General features: G+C 37.7%; 1 protein-coding gene across 1 annotated transcript in view; it reads left to right on the forward strand.

Annotated features, from left to right (window-relative positions):
• The window catches only part of SNAP23 (synaptosome associated protein 23), a 41,422-nt gene extending 17,066 nt beyond the window's left edge, over positions 1-24,356 (forward strand). The window contains exons 2-8 of the mRNA XM_045286536.1: positions 3,485-3,587; positions 4,965-5,006; positions 5,373-5,421; positions 6,231-6,348; positions 20,216-20,371; positions 21,055-21,199; positions 22,914-24,356. Of these exons, the coding sequence (XP_045142471.1) occupies positions 3,531-3,587; positions 4,965-5,006; positions 5,373-5,421; positions 6,231-6,348; positions 20,216-20,371; positions 21,055-21,199; positions 22,914-22,979 (633 nt within the window). The 5' untranslated portion in view covers positions 3,485-3,530 and the 3' untranslated portion in view covers positions 22,980-24,356. The remainder of the gene's footprint in view (positions 1-3,484; positions 3,588-4,964; positions 5,007-5,372; positions 5,422-6,230; positions 6,349-20,215; positions 20,372-21,054; positions 21,200-22,913) is intronic.
• The last annotated feature ends 2,209 nt before the right edge of the window (positions 24,357-26,565 follow it).

Here is a 26,565-nt window from a genome sequence, read left to right on the forward strand (position 1 = left end):
AAGGCGAGGCTCACCACCCATTTATCCCTCCGCCTTTCAATTAGCCCCACATGTGATTATCGGCCAGGCTGGCACAATTAACTAACTCACTCAGGATAACATTTTCTAACTCCATCCATGTCACAAGGGGTTTCACAGTTTCATCGTTATTGTTTTGTGATGCGTAGTGTTCCATTGTGTGTATATACACCAAAGTCTCTTTATCCATTCTTCCATTGATGGATATTTATATTGTTCACATTGTAAACTTTTTGAAAAATTCATGGGGAAAAGGCAAGCCTCATGACATGGTGGTTCAAAACCATCAGCCTGCTCTTTGGGAGAACCTGAGGCTTTCTCCTCCTGTCAAGAGTTCTAGTCTTGAAACCCACAAAGGCAGTTGTGCCCTGGCCTGGAGGGTTGCTACAAGTCAGAATTGATAGCTCTGAGTTTTAGTTTATTGGTAGTGTTTCGATGATTCTCTTCTAGACTTTTTACTACCCATGTTTTTCCTTTTGGGTGATTATAGTACATGTTTGTTTGTTTACTTGTTTATTCGTTCATTAGTCTTACTTTGTATGCTTCATGTGCTAATCTTTATAATGGAAGTTCCTTTTAATGGCTGGCGTCAGTTTGTTCCTTTTTCTTTGTCCAGCCAGAGATGAAAGAAGCATCTTAAGAGCAATCTTTAATTTGTTCAGACATGCAAAGCAGTATACAAGAGGGTTTAAAGAAATTTGTGGAAGAATTACATTATCTTTCTATTTAATTTTTCCATGAACTTTTTGAGACCCCTCATATATTTGTGTTGAACAGATACTTAGAAAAGGAAACTTGGTTTAATTTACACCTGTTTGATACCTCTTTGACATGTATACAAACTCTTGGTGGGCATGAAAATAGCTTATATGTATACCCTATGCAGCAGCAGCAACTGTAATTTTCATCTTTAGCCCTGCAGATGGAACAGTTGGCATTTAGTAGCTATTATTTTCTATTTATATTAATGTCACTCATACTCAGCACTATTTTTAAGCTGTTCTTTTTGCCTACTAATTCTTTCTGCTTTAGTAATAATATTAGTCTGCCTGCTGCTGAACACTTTGTAAAGCATTATCTTTCTTAAATACTTATTTTAAAAGCTTATGAAATAGATTCTTTTAACCAATCAATTGAGGCTTAGGGGTTAGGTAGCTGGCCTCAGATACGTGAGGGGCTGGAATTTGTTTTCCGGAGCTCCCACTCTTAACCACTGTGCTGCTCTGCTCTGTACAGAAATTACCCCTATTGCAAATACGTTAATTAGCATTAAAGTCTGGTAAACGTATGCCAAAGAGAAACACACATTTTATCAAATTGTGTTAAAAGTAGTGTTTCTTCTTTTCTTTCCTGACATTTAAATAATACCGGAGTCTTTTAGTAAACCTAAGTGAACCAGACAAGGTATACAAGCACTGAAAGGAATCATCCATTTTCCCCTCAAAAGTACACAGAAGTGGATTAAGATCCCAAGAGCATTGACAAAATGGCACAGATAATAAATCCATTAGATTAAATTTGAGAAAAGTAAATTTTTTGAAATCTTGTGTCAAGCGATTTCCCCACCACTTTTCTCATTCTCTTTGTCAGCATTCTGAGTAGCCTTTTCTTGAATCTAGAAGAAAACCCTCCTGAGATGATAATGAATATGCATAAGGCTAATTCTGCTGTTATCCTACCTGAGGCTTGTGAGTAGTTTAGCAAAGGCTAATAAGAGCTTAAGGAATAGTATCATTTGCTTCTTTGTCCTTTCCCTTGCAAGTTTACTTTTTCTCTCCTACTTTCATTTACAGCAAGTACGTGCTCAACAGCCTCAAGAATCCAGATTAGAAGTCTTAGGCAGCTGAGTGGTTATGTCAGAATGCCAAACAACTGAAAACTTTCTAGATGTCTGTTCTCTTTCTTGTGTGTCATCTGCCCAGGGGAGGAAAACAAAGCAAAAACGAAACAGAGTATTGCGTTCACTGAAGGAAATGTCCTTCAAAATGTCCTCATTGCCATGCCAGGAGAGGTTCTTCATGTCCACCTGCCAGCTCTGTGTGCTTTTTTTTTTATTTAGAAGGCAGAACTCTTAGAATCTTCCGTTTTACAAAGGTCACATTTGCATTCAAGTCTCTCTTTGAACCTATATGGAGTTTTACATGTTTTACTAAGTAGATAGGAAATACTGATTTGTAATGGTTAAGAATAGCCTTGAAAGCAAATGTTTTGAGAATGATGATGGCAACAAATGTACAAATGTGCTTGACACAATGTATGGATGTACGGATTCTGATTAGAGTTGTACAAGCCCCCAATAAAATGATTAAATTTAAAAAAATAGCCTTGAAGAGTTGAATTACAAAATTGTACAATTTGAAAGACTTGGGCGTTCTTATCCCAAAACGTGTCCCCTCCCCCCAGGATAAGGAGTAGTGATGGCACCCTGTAGGTGGAGTGCTTAGTTAACCCAAATGTCTGCAGTTTGAACACACTAGTCACCGTGGAAGGAAGAAGTGGCAGTGGCTTCTGTAAAGATGTGCAGCCAGGGAAATACTGAGGCAGTTCTACTTTGTCGATGTTAAGTAGGCTTGGCTAGAGAAACACACCAGTGACACTCATAAGAACGAATTTTTTATCAAGAAGTAATTTTGTATCAAAAAGGGATACAGTCCAAATCAAGTCCATGGGTCTGCTGCTAGCCAAAGCCCCCTTCAGATTCATGTAGCTGCATGCTGATGGCAGCGAAAGGTGAAGTCGGTGGGTGGTGCAGGCTGGTGGGTGCAGTCACTTGAATCCCAATGTGGTGGGAACATGCCAGGGCACAGACAGCCCAGAGCTTGGCTCCCAGGGTCAGTGACCCACGTGGGGCCACCCCTGAGGTAGACACAGAGTCTCAGCAAGGAGGAAGGCAAAGGGGCAAGAAGTCTTTCGCAGTGTCTCTTTTATAAAAAGGCCACACCCTTAAGGAGCCATCCTGATTGATAGGTTGGACTTCACCCCTACACACTCACACAAGTGCAATTTGGCATAAAATGTAGCTGATTTCTACTCATAGTGACCCTGTAGGACAGTAAGACAATTAGATTTTATAATATATGAGTATCACTGTTGGAAAGAGGACTGTAGCAGATGTCCTGGACCAGTGGTTCTCAACCTCTGGGTCGCGATCCCTTTGGGGGTCAAACAACTCTTTCACAGGGGTCACCCGATTCATAACAGTAGTAAAATGACAGTTATGAACTAGCAACAAAAATAATTTTATAGTTGGGGGGCACCACAACATGAACTGTGTGAAAGGGCCGCGGCATTAGGAAGGTTGAGAACCACCGTCCTAGACCCTAAGATTAGGTTCATCTCTGGTACTAGCTAATATCATTTATTTACCCTCCCTTGGTCCTTAATTTATTCAGTCATTCTGTTTTCCTGGTAAGTCTCCTAAATTCCTGAAATCCACACCCTGCTCAAGCTTTGTCTCTCCTTTCAGAATATCCACCTTTCTGTTTTGGGGCCATCAAGAGTTTTCATTCATCATGGATAATCTGTCTTCAGAAGAAATTCAGCTGAGGGCTCACCAGGTTACTGATGAGGTAAATGTTTTACTTGGAATAGATAATTCATTCCAGGTCAGTTTTCATGGTGGGGGGATGAGAGCTCCTTCTTAGAAGAGAACTTTGGCTTCTTCCTCCTCCCTTTCTGTCCAAGAATGCATTTGCACCAGAGGCCCTTTACTAGCTCATTTTTAATCTCTGCAAAACTAATTAAGTGAAACAATTCGGTTTGGTGATAGTCATTATTTGAAATTCTGAACTTATTTTTACTTCACAGAATTACTTAATATCTATATTATACCTAGATTTTTATTTATATAGCATTTAGTTGGAAGAAAATAACTAAAATTATAGATATTGCTTTTCAATATTGAAAAATGAAGTTGAAATTCATATAACATTTTAAAATGAATAGTTCAATGGTATTTAATGTATTCACAGTGTTGTGAGCCACCAGCTTTCTCTAGTTTGGAAACATTTTCATTACCAAGAAAACACCCCATGGCCCTGGTGGCACTAAGGTTAGGCTGTAAAATTGTGTTCCAGCCCACTCACTGGAGGATGATGAGGTTGTCTCCTTCTGTATAGCATTGCTATGAGTTGGACTTAACTCGATAGCAGTGGGTTTGTTGCTGTTGTTGTTGCTGCTTATCCATTAAGTACTCACTCCTCATTTTGTAAGCTTCTCCATGTCATGGTAACTTTTAATGTGCTTTCTTTTACTGTAGATTTGCTTACCCGGGATATATAATGAAAAAGTGAATTATGCAATATATGACCTTATATATCTGGCTTATTTCACGAAGCATAATGTTTTCATGGAGGCACAGCATGTATCAGTTCTTAATGCCTTTTTTTTTTTTTTAATGTGTTTTTTTTTGTTTGTTTGTTTGTTTGTTTTATTTTTTATTTTTTATTTTATTTTTTTAACATTTTATTAGGGGCTCATACAACTGTTATCCCAATCCATACACACATCAATTGTGTAAAGCGCATTTGTACATCGTTTCTCAAAACATTTTCTCTCCATTTAAACCCCCGACATTAGGTCCTCATTTTTCCCCTCCCTCCCCGCTCCCCCCTCCCTCATGAGCCCTTGATAGTTTATAAATGGGTATTTTGTCATATCTTGCCCTGTCCGACGTCTCCCTTCACCCACTTTTCGGTTGTCTGTCCCCCAGGGAGGAGGTCACACACAGTTCCATGTCTTAATGCCTTTTTATGACTGAATAGTATTCCATTAGATGTGTGTGTATCCATCCCTTTGTTGATGGATCTTTGGGGTGGGCTAGCAATTCTTAAAGAGACAGCAGGTAAATAGTTCTTATAAGTGAGTATAATTATGAATATGCCTGTGATCAGACTTTTGATGTTGTTATGTATTTTGCAATATTAAAAACACTGTATTTTTTCTAGTCTCTGGAAAGCACAAGGAGGATCCTGGGTTTAGCCATTGAGGTAAGGAAGTGTTTAATCATTATGTTCAGTACAGACACTGGATAGGGAAAGATCCTCATAGCACTAGCTGCAATTGGTGTATTTTCAATAGCCGTTGCTCAAACTTGTTAAATCAGGCACTAATGAACCCTTTCCATTTTTCCCCTTTGACACTATGGAATGTGACAAGGAAGATCAAGTTGCCCTGAGTTTGTAACTTAATTATTTAAAGGGGGTTAACATGTTAAAATGTGCTGGTTTAGGACCACTACTTCTGTTTTAGCTCTACTGTACTGAGCACTTGCTTGTTAAATGCTTCTATCTTGCTATTTGTCAGTCCTTATATACTTTGTTTTTGTTGTGCTATTGGCTTTTCCCTTCTTTTAGTCTCAGGATGCAGGAATCAAGACTATTACTATGCTGGATGAACAAGGAGGTGAGTTGAAGTTACTGGCAGAAACTCTTGATTTGATTTATGGCAAAAAAACAAAACAAACAACACACATACATGCACTCACACAAAACAAGAACCCTATTAAATTACCCATGTATGAAGCTTAGCCTTTGGGAGCAGCATCTTTCTTTGATAAAAATTAAAGAGTGATACATTTCTTTTCTTCAGATTTGAATTATATTTATTACCTTTTTGTGTATGTGTGGTGGGCAGCGGGGATGGTGGACAACAGTGCTCAATTGTATGCCTAGTATTTTAGGCAATGAGGTTATTGATTGTCTTATGGTATGGATTTGGTTATATGTAGCATTACACATTATGAAATGTTTGTGTCATCTTTAGAGGTCAAATTAAACCTGAAGACAGGCCTAGATTGTAATGAATTTGGAATTGTCCAATTTGAGTTGGCCCTGAATAAACTGGTCTAGCTTTTATTAGTTTTATGACAGTCTTTAGGTTTTGGGCCTTTTAAATGATAGATAATATTGAGTAGCTGATTTTGTCAAGTATACTTAATTTGGTTTTAAGGATGATTTCTAAATAAATACTTCCATAACTCGTAGTGTATAAATTTCTGAACAAATCTTTCCACAATAAGAGAGGCCAGGTGCCTCTCAGGACTGGTATGTGAAAAGTTGTTTGCATGTTGGATAGCTTGTGCTGTCTTCTGACTCTGATGTATTCACTGCAGAGGTCAGTGGTAGATTCAGAGCTGAGCTTTGCTAATCCATAAGAGCATCTTTCAGACATTATGAATATAACACAAAAAAATTCCCATGACTTGTTCATAGAACAACTAGACCGTATAGAAGAAGGCATGGACCAAATAAATAAAGACATGCGGGAGGCAGAGAAGACTCTAACAGAACTCAACAAGTGCTGTGGCCTGTGTGTCTGCCCATGTAATAGGTGAGTTGATAAATCAAGACTTTTAAAAAGTGTATTTCAAATTAACTTTCTACTTCAACCCCTCTCACCAAAGATCAGATGTGTGACTGGTTAAATACACTTAAGATATTTCTCCTCCCAATTCTACCTACAAATCTGGCTAGACCAGAGGATGTACACTGGTACAGATAGGATCTGGAAACAGAATCTTAAACCAAATGACTATTTGAAATGGAAAGAAGGAAGAATAAAAAAGAAAAAAAACAAACGTGAAGATTTGGAGTCACCAGTTGTGGTAGATATATAATCGTTTGTAAATTTGAGGATTAAGAGTGTAGGGGTGGAGTCTAGGTTGTCAATCAGATCATAGCCAGTGAGACCTCTGTGTGGGCATGGCCTTCTCCAGAGAATTCTGGGAATTCCGGTATTTCCTCCTTGGAGGTGGGAGACCCTCTGCACACACCCTGCGAGACATAGCAGCTGACAACACACATGGACCCACCCTGATGCAGAGACCTGCCAGCGCTGAGATGTTTCCAATACCACTGGATCCAAAGACTTTCTACCCACTGGCCTGTGATCTTCTACGTTCGGCATCATTGCATGTGTTTTGTGAGTCTGAAGAGGACTTTATAGATTGGTTTCGGACATATGAGGTAATATCGGACTTAAGGACTTAATCTGGACTGGGCTAGGATGTTTTCTCAATGTTCAATTGCTCTTGTATATAAATCTCTTTTTAATGCACATATGTGTGTCCATAGATTTGTTTCTCTATTCTACCCAGACTACAGACTAGTAAACCAGGAGATGAGGAATAATATCCCAGTGACAAAAATGATTTGGAAAAGAAGAGAGAGACGCTTTGGATAATAGGGAAAGTTCCAGAGATTAGAGAGGGCTGTTTTACATACAAATACAATACACTATGAAGTAGAGTCTTGAAACTTTTTGTGTATAATCTATGAGATTATGCTTGACCAAAAGAACTTCATTTTTTGTGTGTTTTATGTGACTCCGTTGTGAATATTTAAATTCTCCGTGATGGAATACTGAATGTATTCAAACCAAGATAAGGTTAGGGCTAAGGTAAAAAAAAAAAAGGTTAGGGCTAAGGACTAAGGCAGTTTGCCGTTAATTTCTATTATGTTAGAAATAACAAATCATTATTTTTAAAAGTAACTAACAAAACAACCACTTTCAACTTTATCCCTGGTTGAAAAAACAATATCTGGACATTGAATGACTGTTCTTACTGCTGAAAATTCATTTTTAAAGCGCTTCATAAACTGGGATTTCCATCTAATAGTCATAGCTGCTCTGGTTGTTTAGCCAAGATTGGCCGTCAAAGATTGATAGGCTCAGCCTTTTTGCTCCTCGCAGGAGTTAGAATGAAAGCGTTCAGTATATTGCCTCACTTTCAGATAAGTAGTTTCATGTGATAGCATTTTCTGTGCTATTTTTATTAGGGGGAAAAAAACTGTAAAAGTTGCTTTTTTGGTCCATTTTTACTGTCTTGGCAATATGCGAAGTAAGACTTGATGGTGTTCTTCCTAGTTTTTCCAAGACAAAACTGTTGACCTACCAAACCTCGGTTGAATATCTGGAAGTCCATATTTTCATAACTGAGACTTGTCAGTCAGAGTTTAGCAGATTACCTTAAGTAAACAAATTATAAATGGTACAGATTTTTGATTCAAACTGTTAGCTGTGTTTTGAAACTGTACTTGATGTCCCTTCCTCCTGTGTTCTGTGTCCCCTCTTCGAAGAGTGGGAAGGATAGAAGGTCTAGAACTGCGGTTCTCAGTCTGTGGGTAGCGACCCCTTTGGGAAGTTGAATGACCCTTTCACAGGGGTCGCTTAAGACCATCGGAGAACGCATACATATTTCACAATATATAATTACATATTGTTTTGTGATTAATCACTATACTTTAATTACTGTATATACTTAAGTATAAGCCGGTTTTTTTCAGCACATTTTTTATGCAGTTTTTGTGCTAAAATTAGGTGCCTTGGCAGATATTCGGGTTGGCTTGTCCTCGAGTATGTATGGTTTGTTTAATTATGGTCAATTTGTAACAATGAAAATACATCCTGCATATCAGATATTTCCATTGTGATTCATAACAATAGCAAAATTAGTTATGAAGTAGCAATGAAAATAATTTTATGGGGAAAAAAAGAAAATAATTTTATGGTTGGGGGGTCACCAGAACCTGAGGAACTGTATTAAAGGGTCACGGCATTAGGAAGGTTGAGAATCACTGGTCTCGAAGAACAAGGCGAGGAGGAGGTTCTTTTTAGAATCTTAACCACGATCAGCTCTGAGTCAGGGGTGAATAAACGGAAGAGTAATGAATCCTGAAGTGGTTTAATATCATAGAATGTTTAATATCAGTGAAGCTACAGAAAGCTCCATTTTATTTATTTATTTATCGTGGCATAGCGTATTACTATGCATTGGGCCGCTAACCATTAGGACAGCCGTTCAGAATTATCAGCTGCTCTGAGAGAGTAAGAGGAGGCTTTATACTCATGAAGTTGTACAGTCTCAACCCCACAGGAGCAGTTCTATTCTGCCCTCTAATCTCGATCTGAGTTGGAACCAACTCCATCACAGTGAGTTTGGAGTTTTTGTGTTTACTTCACACTGATGGAAGAGAAGTTGGAGTGTGGCTTGAAGATAGAGGCATAAGTCTTCAACTTCTCATCTCAGTGGTTCAGGAGAAGAAGGCATTCCTTAACCTGTAGAACTAGGGAGACTTCGAAAACCACCTTTGTTCCCTGAAGGAGCTAAAGTAATCTCTTGTCTTCAGCCCTATCTCTTGTCCATTCCTGTCATTATCTTGATCTTTCTAATCTTACTTGCTAATCCATGTTTCATTTCAGCTGAGCATATAAATAGCTTTCACATGAGCTTCTCCAAGGCCCACACAGAGCCTTTGAATATGGCTTTTTGTATATAGCTAGTATTACTACTACTAGTACTGACAACCCAGGTTCACAGTCTCTTATCTATCATTTAGAAATCTAGAAGGCTCTGAAAGAGTTTTATTTTTTTTTCCTCCCCTAATTTGGTGCCACAACTCATTAAACTGCAAAATTCAACCTAAACAGAAGTGTTTTCTCCTCTTTATTTACCACAGTGTAAATACTAATTTGTTTCACTGCAGAAACATTAATGTATTTGGTTACACGGTTCTACTCAAAGTGTTTGACATCTGAGCATTTGGAATGACAATTGAGGGCTAATATACTAAATATTTTAAATTTAGCCCTCATTAATAAAGTTAATGTTTTTTTAATTATCATTTTGCATATGGGAAAAGCGTGGCACAAAGAGGCTACATTCACAAGTAGGATAGTGGAATTCAAACCAGCAATAACACAGGAAAAAGGAATAAGGAATCCAGACTGGGAAAAAGAAAAATATCTCTTATTCACAGATTGATGTTCCTATAGGAAGAGGCGTCAAAAAATTCAGGGAAAAAATCCATTATCTTTTAGTTTATTTTTTCTACAAACTCTTTGAAGCTCTCTCAAATACAGAAAGTCCCAAGGAGTCCAAAAGAAAATTTCTAGTGCTAATAGTGAGTTTTAGCAAGGTTGCAGAGTATAAGGCAAACAGTAAAAATTAGTTGGTTTTCTTTACATCAGCAATGAGCAATTTGAAAGATATATTAGCATAAAATACCTAGGAAGAAATTAACCAGGGTTATCACGGACTTCTACAAGGAAAACTATGAAATACTCCTGAATGAGATTAACGAAGCCGTACATAAATGGAAAGATGTTCCATGTTCAAGGGTTAGAAAACTTAATAATTTTAAGATGTTCAGTATTACCCAAAGTGAGCTAAAGATTCAATTCAGTCCTAATTAAATCCAGCCTTCTTTGCAGAACTAGGAAAACCAATCCTCAACTTTATATAGAATGATAACAGGTTCTGAAAAGCTGAAGCAATGATGAAAGACAAGAACAAAATAGGGGGACTCACACTTCCTGTTTTTAAAACGTACTATAAGCCTACAGCTATCAAAACAGGTTGATGCTAATATAACAATAAACCCAATATAATGAAATATATAATAATCTAGGATTAAATCCATACATCTATGGCTAACTGATTTTTCACAAGGATGCTAACTAAGTCCATTAGTGGGGGAAAGAAAATCTCTTCAATAAATAGTGCTGGGAAATTTGGACTTCCACATGCAGAAAAATGAAACAGGATCCTTGTTTCACTATCCACAAAAACAAATTAAAAATTATCTAAATGTGCAAACTGCAAAACTCTTAGAAGAACAAGCATGGGCAGTGCTGATAAGCCTAGCTATTCACAATGGATTACCCAACATGATAAAAAAGCACAACTAGCAAAATGCCAAAATGGGACTTCATCAAAATTAAAAACTTTCGTTCATCAAAAGACTTAAAAAAAAAAAAAGTGAAAAGACAAGCTACTGACTTGGGAAAATTCTTCAGAAGCCACATATATGATGACAAACTAAAAACAACAACAACAAATTCCAGAACTTTACAAATTAACAAAAAGACAACCTAATCATAAAATGGTACAAACACACTAGAGTAGACATTTCAACAAGGAGGACATTCAAATACCCACCAAACACATGGAAAAAATGCACAGCATCACTAGTCATCAGAAGGATGCAATCAAAACCACAACAGGATACCATGTCACTCTTCATAGGGTTCCAAGGCCGTAATCTTTGCGGAAGCAGACGGCCACATCTTTCTCAAGTGGGGGAGCACTGATGTCTCTTGGTTGACAGCCAAGCACTTAACATAAGTGCCACCAGGGCTTTGAGAACTGCTATCCCGTCCACAACTGTCAAGTGAGACTCATAGCAACTCTATAGGAGAGTAGAATGGCTCTTTAACGTTTCCGAGGCTGTCAATCTTTCTAGAAATAGGCAGCCTTATCAGTTTCCCTCTTAGTGGCGAGTGGGTTTGAATTATAGTTTGTTGCATTTAGCAGCCTAGGGCTTATCCCACCAGGGCACCTATACCATACGACCCAGCAATTCTACTCTTAAGTATATGCTGAAAGAACGTGAAAGCAGAGACTTGAACAGAGACTTGTATATATCCATGTTCATTGCCGCACTAGTCACAATAGCCAAAAGGTGGAAACAAGCTAAATACTCATCAACAGATGAAGGGATAATCAAAATGTGGTACATACATGCAATAGAGAGAAAGTAGTCTTGGGACTGAGTTGAAGAAGCCAGTCACGAAAGGGCAAATGTAGGACCTCATATCTAAGAAGCAGTGCTGGTGGTATAGTGGATTATTTATTGGGCTGCTAACCACAGGTCAGCAGCTCAAATCAACGGGCACTCTGCAGGAGAAAGGTGTGGCTACCTGCTCCGGTAAAGACTTGCGGGTTCTTGGGAACCCAAGGTAGCAGTTCCACTCTACCTTGTAGGGTGGGTTTCTATAAGTTGGATTAGACTTGATGCCAGGGTTCCCCCACCCTCAGGTTTATATAAGAAAAGGTAAATATATAGGGAACAAATGTATTAGTAATTACTGGAGACAGGTTAATGGTTAGTGGTGGAAAGGATCACACTGACTAAAGGTAGCATTAGAAAACCAAAAAGGAGGAATGTACTCAGCATATCCTGAACTGAAAGAACTAAAAAATTCAAGCCTTAAGTTGCAATATTGAAAGATTCTATGGGCAAATTACTCAATGGTGTAGGAAACAGCAAAAGAAGATAGAACCGAGTCGACATTCAGCTACTTCAAGAGGCAGCATTTGAGCAAGAACCAGGGTGCTAAAGAAAGAAGTCCAAGTTGCCCTGAAAGCATGAGCCATGGCTCCAGAAATTGATGAAAAACCCTTGAAATGTTTCAACAAGCTGATAAAGCACTCACTTGTCTACGCCAAGAAATTTGGAAGACAGCTAGTTGGCCACTTGACTGGAAGCGATCTATATATGTACCCATTCCAAAGAAAGAGGACCTAACAGAATGCTCAAATTGTACAATGATATCATTGATATCACATCCAAGTAAAATTTGCAGAAGATCATCCAACAATGGTTGCTGCAGTATATCGACAGAAGCTACCCTGCAGGTTTCATGAAGAGGACGTGAAACAAGGGATATCATGCTGAAGTCAGATGGATCTTGGCTGAGAAAGCAAAGAATATCAGAAAGATGTTTATTTGTATTTCATTGACTACACAAAGGCATTGGATCACATGGATCAAAACAAACTATGGGTAGCCTTGAAAAGGATGGGAATTCCAGAGTACTACATTGTGCTAATGCAAAACCTGTATATGGAATCAAAAGGTAGCTGTGTGAACTGAATAAGGGAATACTGCATGCTTTAGAATCAGGAAAAGTCTGCATTAGGATTGTATCCTCTCACCACACTTACTCAATCCGTATGCTGAGCAAATCATCAGAGAAACGATTATATGAAGAAGAATGTGATATCAGGTTTGGAGGCCCATTAACAACCTCTGATATACAGATGATAACACTTTGCTTGTTGAAAGTGAGGCAGACTTGAAGCACTTGCTGATGAATATGAGGATTGTAGCCTTTAGCATGAATTGCAACGCATTGTGAAAAAAGGCAAACTCCTCACAACTGGACCAATAGGTAACATCATGATAAATGGAGAAAAGGTTGAAGTTGTCAAGGATTTCATCTTGCTTGGATCCACAATCAATGCCCATGGAAACAGCAGTCAAAAGATCAAATGATGCATTGCATTAGGTAAATCTGCTGCACAGGTGTGGAAAAGCAAGAATAGTTTGTTACCCATAGTTTGTTATGATCCACACAGTTGTATGCCTTTGTATAGTCAAGGAAACACAAGTACATATCCTTCTAGTGTTCTGTTTTCAGCCAAGATCCATCTGACATCCGCATAGTAGATATGTTTACAACAAAACAACAACAACAAAAGCAAAACAACTGCCAAGGTTGTGGTTTCATGGGGCACCCTGTTAATTGGCCTAATAATAGTTTAGTTCTCTGTTTTGCCCCTTAGTTTGTTAGTAGTGTTTATGGTCTTAAAAACTTGCAAAAGGCCATTGAAGGCACAATAATTGGTCTTTACTCACCTGGAGAAACACAAAAAAGGGCAATCAGGCATAGAAGGATATGAAATGTGAGGCTGATTGCCTCCCTGAGCAACTGTGTCCTTTGCCACGAAGCCAGAACTTGTATGGTACCTGGCTACCATTATTGAATATTTTGATTAAAGATTTTCTAGAAGAAATCTAGGAGAACCTCATGATGTGAATTATGTTAATGGTAGAGGAGCAACCATAATAGGAGGGTGAGACTGGTTACACAGTTCTAAGAATGGAATCAGTATATTAAATGATGCTTGTAGAAATTTGACTTGGTGTATATATTGATGTATATCCATAACAAAAAATAAAAAAAAATCATTTAATTGGGGGCTTGTACAATTCTTATCACAATCCATACATCCATCCATTGTGCCAAGCACATATGTACATTTGTTGCCATCATCATTCTCAAAACATTTGCCCTCTACTTGAGCCCTTAAAATCGGCTCCTCATTTTCTCCCTCCTTCCCCCCACCCCGCTCCCTCATGAACCCTTCATAATTCATAAATTATTATTTTGTCAAATGTTATACTGTCTGACATCACCCCCTGCCCTCTTCTCTGCTGTCCATCCCCCAGGGAGGAGGCTATATGTAGATTCTTGTAATCGGTTAAAAGAAAATTTTTTAAAAGTTAAAAGCATACTTCCAGACCCTTAACTACAGCATATATGGTGTAATGGGTGGTGTGTTGGGCACTAACCTCAGGGTCAGCAGTTCAAAACCACCAGCTGCACAGCCGGAGAAAGATGAGGCTCTCTACTTCTGTAAAGATTCATAGGTCTGGAAACTCACAGGGGTACTTGTGGCCCTGTTGTAGAGGGTCACAGTGAGTCAGAACCAACTCGATGGCAGGGAGTTTGGAGCGACGTGCTACACTGCTTGACTCTGGCAAGGAAGAAATGAACCTGTTGTTATTGTTTATTGCTGTATAGAAAATATCTTCAATAGATTTGTTCTTTGCGATTTATTTTTATTCGGCAGCGTAGCTATTTGAAGCCAGTCAACAATTTTATTTTTTTTAAATGAGACATGGAAATTGCTTTAATTACAGAATCCTGTGTAATAGAAGGAAATTTTAACTGTGGCTAATTCTTTCTAAAGAACTACCAGAATTTACAGACTACCAGGATTAAAATTCTAAACTGTAAAAAAATTGTCATTTTGATAATTTGCCACTATTTTAATTTTCAAAGATAAACATCACAGATCCTTTTTAATAATCTTATATTCTTTTTTTAAAAATCATTTTATTGGGGGCTCGTACAATTCTTATCACAATCCATACATCCATCCATTGTGTTAAGCACATTTGTTGCCATCATAATTCTCAAAACATTTGCTTTCTATTTGAGCCCCTAATATCAGCTCCTCATTCTTCCCCCTCCCTCCCCACTACCCCCTCCCTCATGAACCCTTGATAATTTATAAATTATTATTATTTTGTCATATCTTATACTGTCCAACATCTCCCTTCACCCACTTTTCTGTCGTCTGTCCCCCAGGGAGGAGGTTATATGTAGATCCTTGTAATTGGTTCCCCCTTTCTATACCACCTTCCCTTCACCCTCCAGGTATCACCACTCTCACCACTGGTCCTGAAGGGGGTCTCTGTCCTGGATTCCCTGTTTCCAGTTCCTATCTGTACCAATGTACATCCTCTGGCCTAGCCAGATTTGGGATCATGATAGTGGGGGGAGGAAGCATTTAAGCATTTAAGAAGTAGAGGAAAGTTGTATGTTTCATCGTTGCTACCTGAAACCTCACTGGCTCGTCTCCTCCCTCTGACCCTTCAGTAAAGGGTGTCCAGTTGCCTACAGATGGGCTTTGGGGGTCCACTCTGCATTCACCCTCATTTACAGTGATAGGACTTTTTGTTCTTTGATGCCTGATACCTGATCCCTCTGACACCTCGTGGTTTATTTTATAATCTTATATTCTTGATGATAATTCTGATAAGCTGTGATTTTAATTAACAAGAGTGTAAAAATGAGGTGGATTTCAAATGGGCTGTGATAGAATGGTAAATTGCCTGATGCCCCACTTTAACCTTTCATAGGCACTTATCCTTCTGTCCTGGCTCTCTTCAGTCTGTGCTTATCACATCTGCTGCCCAGGCATAGTTTCATGACAAATGGATATTCTGAACCACTTACCAAAAAGTTCAAAACGAATACTACAGGTTTTCTATTATTCCAATCTAAGTGATACCCAGATGTAAAAACTCAGCTCTTGATTAAAATAAATACTGAATTATGTTCCCGTGAATATTTGAGTGTGCCTTCTCCCTTAAGAACAAAGATGAATAAGGCGTATCTATGGGCCCATACATTTTATTGATCATTACTTTATTTCTTCTGCCTGTGTGATACCTGATAACAAATAGATACACAATAAAAACTTATTGTTCTTGAGAAATTTGTTGACTACTGTAAGAGTTAGACATGTAAACATTTTTTTTTAATTACAGTATAGATAAAATACATATAGAAGTGACTATATCATGGAAAATATGACAGGATAGGAAACGAGGAAATATCACCATCTCTCCATTGGTGTTTACCTTCTCTTTGTATCAACTTTCACAATTTTAGGAAATAATTTCCTTTGACCCAAATGCTGTTAGGAAAATGAACTGTGGTCTGGCTTAAATACTTAGTTTTCTTGTGTTTTTCTTTTTATTTACATTCTCCAATGTCCATTGTTTCTATAAAACCAGGCAGGAAACAAAACAAACCGGGCAGGAATTAAAATGCGTTACGTTTTTAAAACTGTAAACTGCTTCTGTTCTGTTTTACTGACATTTACTATTTTCTGCATTTCATTCTCTAATTTCTTCCTTTCTAATATGCTTACTAAAAAATGAAGATCTAACATCAGGAGCCGGGCTTGGTAAATGATCAAAGGGAACTTTAAGATGCAGTCTTTTGGTGCAGTTTGGCCTGCTAACCTGCTGTCATAAGGTGATGCTTCAAATGATTTTTCTGTGCATGTGCATGGATTTTGTGAATGGTGGAGACTGTCTTTGAAACCGTGCTGTGGTGTGGAATGTAAAGTGAATTTATTTTTGATGGCCACTATTTGCCTAAATTTGGGCTCGACAAAAGATCTTACCTTACCATTTTGGCTAATGGCTCTAATAACTAAGCTTTTACCAAATAGCATTTATGTACTGAAATAATAATTTTCCTGGTTTCTTAAGAAGTCTTATATAGGTGAATCCTACTGCAGTCTTGTCCTGCTCAAACAAAATGAATCTTTCGTCTTACGTGGATTCCAGTACTATTCCTTTCCAATTCCAGAAATGAGATTTCCTCTGATGAAGTGTCATTTCTTTTTTTTTTCTTTTCTCTCTTTAAAAAAAAAAATCATTTTACTCTAGGGACTCTTATAACTGTATCAAGCATATGTTAATTGTATCCAGCAAGCACATTTATATATATGTTGCCATCATCATTTTCAAAACATTTTCTTTCTACTTGAGCCCTTGGTATCAGCTTCTCTTTTTTCCTTCCCTCCCCCACCCTCTCACCCTATGATCCCTTGATGAAGTGTCATTTCTAATGGTTGGGAGTCTTCATGATTTAGAGCACTATCAAACCTAGCAATTAATTGCCAATCTAGTCATCTTAAGTCCTATTTAGAACAAGGTGGGAGATAATAACATTTTAAAATTGATCATATTTAAAGATTTATTTTTTAATTAAAACCTACCTTCCTTTACTTATGCTACAATTCCTTCTATTATTTCTGTTGTGCCAAGTGTTAATTTGCTATGATTTCATATTGAATTATTATGTAGCTAACTAGTCTTAGTTTTTGGTAACATATGCACCTATAGACATAAACTGAGAATCAGTTGGAGGTTGAAGCCAATGAATCAAAATATTTTTAGTGCTTTTAACAAAGCATTTTTAATCTATTAAGAATACAACCTTTTCGCAACCCTGTGAGGTAGCAAGTACTTCAATCATAATTTTAGCTTTTATATAAAAAGAAAAGAGTGCTTATGTTTAAGGTTCTCTAGCTACTGCTTAACAGTTCTAGTATTAGGATTCAGACATTTTACTCCAAATTCTATGGCCCCCCTCTCCCCAAGTACGTCCCTTTGCTTCCTCCAGATTAATTTGTGGCCTTTCACAGCTCCCAGTTTTTGGAAATACTAAGCCTACCACAGGAGTTTAAAATATACCTTCTGCAATAGGCCGGGACCCATTAGAATAGTGCTTCTCTTCCTAGGTGGGTAGCTGCCACACCCACACCTCATGATTTTTCATGGGACTTAAATAAAATAAAAACAACCACCACAAAAGAATCCCAGTCCCTATCCCGTATGGGCTGCAGCAGAATCTTCAGAGTATAACTTGTGTAACTGTGTTCAGAACACTGAGGTTGTGCTGCTGTTCAGTCATGCTGGGGAAATAGTACCTATGGAATGATTTGAAAGGAAGATAAATCAGATGAAAATCTTTTGTTTTTAAAACCTTCTCACATCATGAACTGAGGTGGGCATCTACCTGACTATGTCTTGACCATAGATAACTCTTAAGGGTATGAGGGAAGTGCTGGAGTCACTCCTGGGGTTCCCATTTGGTGGAGGGGCTCCAGGGCACTGGCAAGTAACAGGGTCTTAAGCACCCATAAGACTTTGCCTGGAGTGGAGGTGCTGAAAGAGAGATGTGGAGCTTTTCCGAGGGCCAAGAGCATATGAAATGAAATCAACAACATTATATAAAAACATAACTTCTTCATGAACATGCAGAACAGGCCAGAACTGCGTGGGGAAAAAATATGTGTTACAACAGGTTTGGAAGTAAACATGGCCAACCTAGTGCACAGCTGTAGGAAGAAAACCAGTTTTTTGAGCTTTTTCTCTTTCATAGTGAAAGAACATCTTCACAGACCCAGCCCTCTTAAAGAGGAAGGGGTTTGATAACCAGTTCTGGCTTCTTGGTATATATCTTGTGCGTTAATTGAAACTCATTTACATGATCACAATTCATTTTCAGATTTTTCACTTATATCTCATTGTGGAATGAAGAATTTTTAACTATCTAAGAAATTTTAAATGTTACCCCTTAAGGTTTGGAAGAAGGTTAGAGCACACATGCACATATATACTTATATATATGTGTGTGCCTTCATAGAGCAGGCCCCCCACACACATCCTGTCCTGTCTATTTCTCCATCTGGGCTAAGACTCTCAGGAACAGTGTCGTAAGTATTATTTGGTGACTTGAATTCCTGCCTTCTCACTTCCACCTTTTCCACAATTTGATATCCTGAAACTAGTCCCACATTTCTTGTATTCTAATACTTCTGGTTATTAAGCTTCTGACAAACAGATATATTGTTTGCTTTATTTACTAGGTATTATTCTCTTTAGAATTTTGCCCTAGGACCTATCTTATACATTGACATAGTCCATATAAATTGGTCTCACTAAAGTGACACAATTATCATGAGGAAATATTCATTTAAAAAACATATATCCCACTTTGTTTTAGGAAGGATTTAAAATGTCTTAAATAGACTAATGAATAAAGCAAGCAGCATAAACGGAATGTATAATGGCCAGAACTTGAATTGAAACTTGTAAGAAAGGCATAGTGAGAACTAACTGGTGTTTCAGTGTTCACAGCAGCAGCCTTTTCAATGCTTCGTAAAAAAATCTAAGTATCTTTCCTATAACATTAATGATTAAGGTCTAAGATCTAAATTTGCTAAAAATGAATCTGCAGATTAGATGTCCATTAAGAAAGTAGCCACTATTTTCAAAGAATTTGTCCTCTGCCATTTGAAACATGCTCATTTACAGACAAGGCAAAATAGATTGGAGGTCAACATTTTAGCCATGTAGACCTAACCGAATGTGAATACAAGTTTTGTGCCACTTTTCTGTACAAGCAATCTAAACGTCATTGCCCTGTGCTCTTTCTTTTCCTTGCAATTGCACTAGTTTAGGTAGTAAATTTCAAGGTAAAATTCTAGCTTTGGCTGACTGAATCTTTCCATTCTAAAGCATATGCTTCCTTTTTAAAAAAACTTAATTTAGTGTTTTTATTTTTAGTGAAAGGGAGAAGTAAATTCTTAAATGAAAAAAAAAAAAAAGCCCTAAACCAGATTTGGTACCAGTATGGCACGGCATACTCTGTTAAAATATAATGCAGAATTTTAAATGACAAAACTGAACAGTTGAAACCACTCTGGTTCAAATGAGAGTGGGCAGCTGGTGTCTAAATATTACTCTCAGGCTTCTTACTCTTCCATCCTTTCCATCCCTCATCAGCCTCTGAGATACCTCTAAGAACCTCTTTTTTTTTTTTTTTCTAAGAACCTCTTAAGGCCTCTGACTTACCTTTCCTAGGCGATTTTTTTTCTCTAGTGCTTAGTGCATTTTTCTGGAGTGTGCCAGAGCCTAACGTGCCTGAAAAATAAATTTATTTCATTTTGATATTTGTTAACAGTATAATGAAAACTTGGTAAAAGAAGTATTTGAAATTAAAAATGATTTTTAATGTCATTCAGCTTATACTATCTTTTTCTTATTCATTTCCAGGGATAATATTGTAGGCAATCTACCATGTTTAAACACAAATAAATAACTAGTGTGTTCTGTTTTGAGGAAACCGCACAATCCCCTTGCACTTTAGCTTCCTGTGAACTACTGTTAGGGTGTTGTGTCCACCCTCAGTTAACAAGCACTATTACTTAAAATTCTTCCTCTCCTGCTTTTCCATATGTCTTTAATACTGAATATAGGACGAAGAACTTTGAATCTGGTAAGGCCTATAAGGCAACATGGGGAGATGGAGACAACTCACCTAACAATGTAGTGTCTAAGCAACCAGGCCGGGTGACGAATGGCCAGCCTCAGCAAGCAGGCTCAGGAGCCGCAGGAGGTGGATACATTAAACGGTAGGCCAGCTCCTCCTGATTGTTTTTACCTCCTTTCTGAAATAGCTCACTCAGGATACAACTGTATGGGAATCTTAACCCATCCATTGGAAATAGCAATTTTTTTTCATTAAAAAAGGAGTTTAAAGTCTACCTTTTAATAGTATATTGACAATCGCTGTTGCTCTTAGATCAGTGGTTCTCAACGTTCTTAATGCCGTGACCCTTTAATACAGTCTCTCAGGTTTTGGTGACTCCCAACCATAAAATTATTTTCATTGCTACTTCATAACTAATTTTACTACTGTTATGAATCATAATGTAAATATCTAATATGCAGGATTTATTAGGCGACCCCTGTGAAAGGGTCGTTCAACCCCCAAAGGGGTTGCGACCCATAGGTTGAGAACCGCTGCCTTAGATGAACTGCCTTCTGATCGTTTTTTACCTCCTTTCTGAAATGGCTCACTCAGGATACAACTGTATGTGAGTCTTAACCCATCCATTAGAAATAGCCTTTTTCTCCCATTAAAATAAGTAGTTTAAAGTTTACCTTTTAATAGTATATTGACAATCACTGTTGCTCTTAGATGAACTGACTCGAAGACACCTACCAACATTATTTTTATGAAAACTAAACCCAAACTGTTCTTTTATGACTCACCCACTGAATTAACTTTTGGTTTTTGTTTTTTTGGTGATAGTATAACTAATGATGCCAGAGAAGATGAAATGGAGGAAAACTTGACTCAGGTGGGCAGTATCTTGGGAAATCTGAAAAACATGGCCTTGGACATGGGCAATGAGATTGAGTCTCAAAATCGACAGATAGACCGGATCACAGAAAAGGTAAAGGCTGCTTATTGCCCCAGGGAAATGGGAAAACCAGTCTAGTGTTTGTGGCATTGGCAATAGTGCTGATACTTTGGTGGAAACCAACAGGAGGTTGACAATTGGAGTTTTGATGAGGTAGCACTTTGAAGAACAATAACCAAGTCTTCTCATCTCTTGCTGTCAGCAGCTGGTTCATTTTGAAATCATAACCTTGCAATGAAGTACTGTTACTTAAGCATTCCTATTTGAAGTTCATAATTTAACCTAAGCACAGCAATTGTTTTTCTGAACAGAGACAGTCTTGTTCTCATTTTTCACTTTAATTAGTAATAAATGAGGAGCCCCAGAAAAGGAGCCCTTGTAGTGCTGTGGGCTAGACCTTGTGCTAATAGCTGGCAGTTCAAATATACTAGCCACTGTGCCTGATAAAGATGAGACTGTTTGCTCCAAAAAAAGATGGATAGTCTTGGAAACCTTATTAAGGGTTACTAGGGATCAGAATTGACTTGATGACAGTGGGTTTTGTTCTTTTAAATGATATACGGGTTCTGGTGGCACAGTGGTTAAAGCACTCAGTTATGATCTAAAATGCTAGTGGTCCACACATACCAGCTGTGCCAAGAATCAAGGATGTGGTTGTCTGCTGCATGACCTTATGAGGCAGTTCTGTTTTTTTCCTGTAGGGGGATCATGAGCTGAAATTGACTGGACAGACCAGCGTTTCTTGGGGTTAGAGGGCTGGTGGGGGGGTGTATGCAAATAGTTGAGTGCTTGACTACTACTAGCTGAAAGGTTAGTAGTTCAGATTCAGTGACATCTTGTAAGACGAACTTGGTCTGCGTTCTGCCCTGCCCACGCTCATATGGGTGGCCGTGAGTCAGAATGGACTCAGTGCAACTACCTCCTGAAGCAAAGCAGTAAATTCCTGAATCCTTACCTCACGTAACAGTAAATGAAAACCAGTTCTGCAGTCACACAGAATGGCTTTTGTGAACTGGATACACAAAATAGTCTTACAAAAAGTATGATTCATATATACATATGCATTTTTTAACCTCATACCATACTGAGAATGAAGCTGTTTTCAGTGTTTTGGAGTTTTATATCATGTAACTAGAATCCATTCTTGTTAGTTCATTAAGATCTCACAGGGGTGAGTTTCTGAACTTGTTAACTGCTCAATTGTTTACAGTGAGCTTCACTGAGGCAAGCAATAGTTTAAAGGTGCTTTTAGTGCTATAGTCTGGGCTTAGGCTACACAAGTGGTACAATTGTTTTAACTCAGACGTTGGTGTGGGTGGTACCACATCTGTTCTCAAGATTTCTGTGAAGGTTATTTCAGTCTTTCTGGACTGTATCCAGGGTAGCACTATGTAAGATTCTAAGGCTCAGTACAGAGGACGCCCACAGGTCCAGATGTATAGCAGAGGAGTATTTTGATTATATTTCACTGCATCTAAAGTGCCATGATTATAAGATGCATCCCAGTTTTAGAGATGTGCTAAACTATTATGAAATAGTTAGATGGATGAAAGACTCTTAATCTCTTCAAAGTTTTGTTGCATTTATAACCAAGGATGTTTTCAAATGAATTTGATATTCTGTGACCTCTTGCCCAATGACTTCAAGTGTCTCTGTGAATTTTCTCTGTCAATGATTACGGATGTTTAAATGTTTATTAGAATGAATTACCTTGTGAAGTAATGCTGATATCTTTTTTCTCCCCCAGGCTGACACCAACAAAGATCGTATTGATGTTGCCAATGCCAGAGCAAAGAAACTCATTGACAGCTAAAGCTATTGCTGTACTTTATCATTTATTTACTTCCTTAGCTTCTCAACTACAGAATCATTACATTTTCAGAGTTTGAAATTTTGGTCACACAATCTTCTAGTTGGGAGAGAATGTGGAAGACAGGCCAGAGGCGTGAAAGCCCCTGATTTTTCCTTTTCCTTTGAGGGCAGACCGTGCTGCTCGGCCTGCCGTCTGGTATTCTTCCTCTTTAGCTCCTCCTCTGAGATTGATTTTCCTACTTCACACATTGTGTTGTTTTTCCTTTTCCTTGCTTGCTCTAGCAGGCTCTTTTGCTTTCGAGATTTGAAAGCATTGCCAAAGATAGTCACAAAGAAGGAAGCTGTAGATATTTTTTTTAATGTGTGTGGGAAGGGGAGTAGAGAGATAGGTTGTTACCTCGATAAAATTCTGCAGGCTTTAAATCAGGCAATTACACAACTGTAGTCAAGGTCTAATTGGGTTTAGTTTTTAATTCTAGTTGCCTTTATTGCAAATTTAGGCTAAAGTCTGGTTTTGGAGTTTTGTATACAATATTTTTGTAATCCCAACTTTGCGAACTCTACTCCTAAAAGAGGAACAGACTGAATTTTGTTGTAGCGAGCCAATTTCTGAACTTAGTGATTGATAGATGTATATAGATTCTGTGGTCCCCTTTCATATTACACTATTCAGGAATACTTTGTATAAACAAATGATTTTTTATTTTCGTATTCTTAGAGTATCATGGTCCCTTTAGAGGCCTTTAATTTGTTTTCTTTGAAGAAAAAAATGTAAATATGTGTGTGTAACATGAGAAATCTCTAAAACAGGGCTTTTTTTTTTTAAGTTTGACAAAGTATATCAAGTGAATTCAGATTTACCTCAATACCAAGAATTATGTTTAGATAGGAAAAAAAGGAACTTATTTTGATCTCAGGTAGAAAAATTTTGCTTTGAGTTTTACATAGCTTAGACTTTTTTTTTTACTAGCGCATATTCTGTTTAACTAAAAGTGATCTGTTGGAAAATTATGCCTTTGGTTTAATTATTGATGATTGTATCATTCTCTTAGTCTTGTATATTCTCTTAGCTTAAGCCAGTAAAAAAAATTGCCTCCAGAATCCCATTATTTAAATCCTGAGAAGTGTTATGAGAATCAGATTCATATTTGTTACTTTTATTTAAAAACTACCATCTGTATACTTCAAGGCTATTCATGTGGATTGGTTTGGCCAATAACCAACTATTTGATATTTACAATTAAAATTTGTAACTAACCAATGGAATTGTTCTTCTAAATAGGTAACTTTTTTGTGTGTGACTATTATTTTGAGGGCAGGAATTTAGTCAGATTTTAACAAATTTAATAAAGCAAAGGTCTATAAATCATGAAACATACCAACTTGGAAAGTACCTTTCTAATTTTTTTGGAAATACTAACAGGGTTTTTCTATGATTTCTCATGTCATTCTTTTAAATCATTACTAGTCTTTTATTCATTTGGACGAAGTACACTGGTAACTGAAAGTATAATGTTTATCAATGAGAATTACAGCCCACTTCCTAAGGAAGATTCGGTTGACTTAAGAACTTTCTAAGGCCGAAGAGGAAAATATCTAACATGAGGTACAATTAGGTTCTCTGTAATAGATGTGCTTCACGCTAGAACCAGTAGTTTGGAAGATGATGGTAATGTATAAAGGAAAAAGGTCTAAAACATTGAGGATTATGCTTCACCTAAACTCCATTCCTAAAGCAGTAAAAATACTGCTTTAATTATCTTGTGTAAAGGAAGTAGTGGTAAGATATCATATGCTGCCTCACAGTGTGGGGTATTGGTTAGAACAGGCGTCCTCAAACTACAGCCCGCAGACCACATGCGGCCTGAGGACATTTATCTGGCCCGCCGGGTGTCTTTGCCCCATTTGTTTTTTTACTTCAAAATAAGATATGTGCAGTGTGCATAGGAATTTGTTTATAGTTGGTTTTTTTTTAACTATAGTCCGGCCCTCCAACGGGTCTGAGGGACAGTGAACTGGCCCCATTTAAAAAGTTTGAGGACCCCTGGGTTAGAAGCATGAGTAAGGTGGTGTGGATTTATACTTTCACTCAGCCACTTGTGCCTTAGACTGTCAACCTGTATCTGCCCCTCAAGTTCTTTCTTTGTAAAGGGAATAAATAATTCTGTTCTCATAGAGTTGTTACAAAGAATCAATGTGGTAGTGCATGTGGACAGTGCTTGGCAAATGTAAGAGCTTAATGATAGCTGTTATCTCTAAGTGATCAAGGCTCTTTTTGGCTCAAGGATCCCTTTTGTGAATTAGTGAAAGCCCCTCTTCTGAGAAAAAATGGTCACATAGTCTGAATTATGTACAAGTGAGAATAATGGAGACCTTGAAAATTCATCTACAGATCCCAGCTTATGAACTTTACTCAAGTTCCTGCTACTGAGAAAGAGGAGGAAGGGTAATACTGAAGTGGTTAAAAATACAAGATCTGACCATCTGGGCTCAGATTCTATTTGAGTCATTTTCTAGCTGTGTGACCGTAAGCTTACTCCTAACCTTTCTGGTCTCTATTTCCTTTATCTTACCAGTGGCTACAGGCACTTAAATTGGTTCCTGGACTTAATAAGGGTTGATTAAGTTAAAAGTACTATTAAAAGTACTATTACTTTGGAATGGTTAATAGGTATAAACCATTTTCACCTCATTCTTTTTGGCTCAGTATTTACATGACTTCCTCTTTTTATTATTATTATTATCATTATTATTATGACTTCCTCTTTGCCAAGTTAGAATCATTAGAATTAGAATTAGAATCTTTAGAATCATATAAGTTGCAAGATGAAACTTCATTCTGAAGAAAAATATAAAAGCCTAAGAAGTATAGCATCATATGTGACCCATAAGAAAGGCTAGCATGGCTTGTAGGTTGACATTAAAATCCAATTTTCTGGGGAAAAAATTTTGCTGGGGCTATTTAAAAATCTTCTACTTAAAGGATGACAGGAATGAATCCAGCCAGCATGACGAAGAAGAAAACTCCTAACCCACACCCATTCTCACAGTCAGGGTCACATCGCTTAATCCTATGATGACAAATGCGATCCATTCCTAAATCTTCTTTTTTAACTTGTATTAGTTTTTATTTTAAGCTTAATTTACTCCTGAACCATAGTTTTTGCTTTGTTCAGTTTCTTCTGTGAAACCTCCTCTTCTGGCTTAAGAACAATTTGGTCCTTTTTAGTAAGGATCATTTCGATGTGACGGGGGAGCTTCCGCATGTATAGCTTGATCCAAGCATGAACTCTGTATGTGCTCATTGACTAGAAAATCTACATCAAAACCTTTAAACTCAGCATTACTTTTGGCAGTTTCAGGCATGTGCAGCAAAAATTAAGTACTCTTTTTGGGCCTGGACACACTGTCATGTTGGGACAGCACGTACTGGGCTGTAGAAAATGACATTTTAAATACGTGGTGGCTTTTGGATATTTAGACCCTCAATAGCCTGGGCAGGTTCCCTGGTGTTCACTTGGACCTGAGGATTTGACTTGCTTGATTTTCATGATTTTGTGGGGTTTTCTAGGTCAAGTGAGTAGTAA

The sequence above is a fragment of the Echinops telfairi genome, unplaced genomic scaffold (assembly GCF_000313985.2).
Source record: "Echinops telfairi isolate 266 unplaced genomic scaffold, ASM31398v2 ScPeMD7_8;HRSCAF=38, whole genome shotgun sequence".
In the NCBI taxonomy this organism is placed as follows: domain Eukaryota; kingdom Metazoa; phylum Chordata; class Mammalia; order Afrosoricida; family Tenrecidae; genus Echinops; species Echinops telfairi.